The following is a 2,586-nucleotide window of genomic DNA, read 5'->3' on the forward strand; positions in this document are numbered from 1 at the left end:
AGTGAGAAGTAGAGCTCGCTGCAGCCTGCCACGGAGCAAATGATTCCCTACGTACACAGGGGCTGCACTTATCATGAGGAAAATTAAAACTCCAGCATTTGGGGGGTTATTAATCACCCTTTGCGTGCCCGACTGCTCGGGGTGCAGCTGGGGCTGTTTTGGCAGCCGCTGGTGACCCTGAGCAAGCTGCCCTTAACGGTGAGCAAACTGGGTTTAGCTTTTTTTTTTATTTTGAATAGAAGGCAAGTTAATCAGCTAATGTTTAAGCATTACAGAAGCCGCTTTAAAATTTCCCACGTGGCTGATACTACTAGCTTCTTATTTACCAGCTTTTAAATATTTTGTTCATTCAGGCAACTGCTGTTGCACTGAAAGCTAAAAGGGGTAAATAAACAGAGCATTTGTTCTTCCACCTGCAGCAAAGCTGCTCTAGTTACAGCTGTCCCTGCTCCCTGCAGGGGGGATGCACTAGGTGACCTCTAAAGATCCCTTCCAGCCCAACGCCGTTCTATGATTCTATAAATTTTCCTCTCCCTCATTTGGAATTAATGAACAGCACCCTGGTATTCCCAAGGAAGTAGGGGCTTGGGGTTTTGCCTCAGGGACACCTCCAGTCTCACGTTCTATGCAGTATCAAGGTCACACCCAGAAGAACAGTCCCCAGATTGGGTGTAGGTGGCCTTCAGTCACTTCAGGCAACCCTGTCACTGAGCCCTACAGGCTGCTTTATTCCTTCTACCACCTCAACAGCAGAAAGAGACTTTGCTTAAGAGAACTTTTGGAGAAGACAGTTGTTTTGTTTGTGTCAGAGGGGGACACGCACAAAGCTGGGATGATCCCGCAGCGGATTATGCCGCTGTCACCGATACCGGCTCTGGTCACTGTCCTTCCCTGCGGGCAGCGAGACGTCGCTGATGAATCAGGAGGGGCTCACCCAGCACCCCGACACGACGTGCAGGAGGAGGGTTGTTCCCTGCAGGCTGAGGAGCTGGGCACGAGCCTTCTACAAGATGCTCTTCAGTGCCAAAGTACCCCCTGATGCTCAGCACACCGGCAGCAAGGCACTCACCCGTTCCAGGGGCAATTGGGAAGCAGAGAAGTGGAAGCAGAAGCTCCTGCCACAACACAAAAGGCGGTTTCCTGACCCTGTCACTTCCCATGGGCAGCGGGAGCGCCAGCCCAGTCTCCCCCAGCTGGGCTCACTCCCCCATCTCTGTCCCCACCACAAGCTTCAGCATCCTCTTGCTGACAGACACCCCCTCAGGCGCTTCTGCCCCTCTCCTCTGCACCCCCAGCGAAGCCTCCCCAAGTCTTCACGTCAACTGCAGCAGGGGACCAGCACCCCCCTGGTCGTTGGCAGCAGCTCCCCTGTGTACTGGGGCCAATCGTTACTCTTTTCCTTGTCACTCGAGTGACAAGAAGCACATTGCATTGGAATCAAAAATGAGTTTAATTTTTATATTCCACAAAATAAAAAGGAAAAAAACCCCACCAGTGATCATTCCATCTATATTCCAGCTAAACAGGCTGCACACACATGCCAAAAAATCCCCAGAATCATTGAAGATTCAGGATATCCTACGCCAAAGGGAAAAAACAAGATGCATAGTTTAGTGGTGTTGGGTTGGCAGTTGGACTTGATGATCTTGGAGGTCTTTGCCAGCCTTAATGATTCTATGAGAAATAAATGTTTGTGGTGTGTTGGGATCAGTTTAAAACCAACAGCCAACCAACAGGTGTATTCATAATTCAAATCTTTTAGCATCTATATTCAATACACCAAATATTTATATAAGAGGACGTTTGTCCAAGACTGACAGCTGAATTGTGTTTCTTTTTCAAGCCTGTAAAGCCACTAAGCTAATTTTATTTTTAAAAATTCATATGTAAAGACTGTTAAACAATTTTAAGGATAAGTAGAACACGTCATGTGTAACTCACTTGATAACAGAGCAAAAAACATTCAGTGTGCTATTGTAAGGCCAGGAACTTCACCGTCTTCCTTTACCTGATGAACATCCAGTGCTGGCTTGTTACGCTATTTCCTTCTAGTACAGAAATTAAAGAAAGCCTTTACTGAGGCAGATAAATGCTTTTTTTAAAAACAAGAACAATCCAGACCCCAAACATTTCCCTGGTTCCCTTTCCTACCAGGTTTCCATGTGCTTCCCCCTGGGACACAAAGATGTCACGATGGGAAGAAACAAGAATAGAATCACAGAATCTTTTAGGCTGGAAAAGACCTTTGAGATCATCAAGGGAAGCAAGGACACAGGACATCAAGCCCCACATGCTGTGCCAGCCAGGGGCTTGGGTGACCCCTGCCAGCATGCCAGCGGGGTCGGGTACATCAACCCTCCTGGTCTCGGCCAGGAAAGAAGTCTCACGGCCGTCCTGGTGGTTTGAGAGCTTCTGAGCTCAGGTAACAGCACTGAAAGCACATTCAGGGTAAAATCAGAGTGATCGTCCTGCCAGATACGATGAGAAATGCTGCAATCCAGATGCTGCAGAGCAGCACAACAAAGATGGCAATCACGCCCCGAAACTCGCATCGTCCCGATCGTCCTCACTCCCACCCAGCAAACG

At 48.5% G+C, this 2,586-nt stretch overlaps 1 protein-coding gene across 1 annotated transcript in view; it reads right to left on the minus strand.

Annotated features, from left to right (window-relative positions):
* The window catches only part of LOC104278473 (arylacetamide deacetylase-like), a 10,436-nt gene that overhangs the window by 1,481 nt on the left and 6,369 nt on the right, over positions 1–2,586 (minus strand). The window contains 1 exon segment of the mRNA XM_009875456.1: positions 1,070–1,115. Coding sequence (XP_009873758.1) covers positions 1,070–1,115 — 46 coding nt within the window.

Source organism: Apaloderma vittatum, unplaced genomic scaffold (genome assembly GCF_000703405.1).
Source record: "Apaloderma vittatum isolate BGI_N311 unplaced genomic scaffold, ASM70340v1 scaffold5188, whole genome shotgun sequence".
Taxonomy (NCBI): Eukaryota; Metazoa; Chordata; class Aves; order Trogoniformes; family Trogonidae; genus Apaloderma; species Apaloderma vittatum.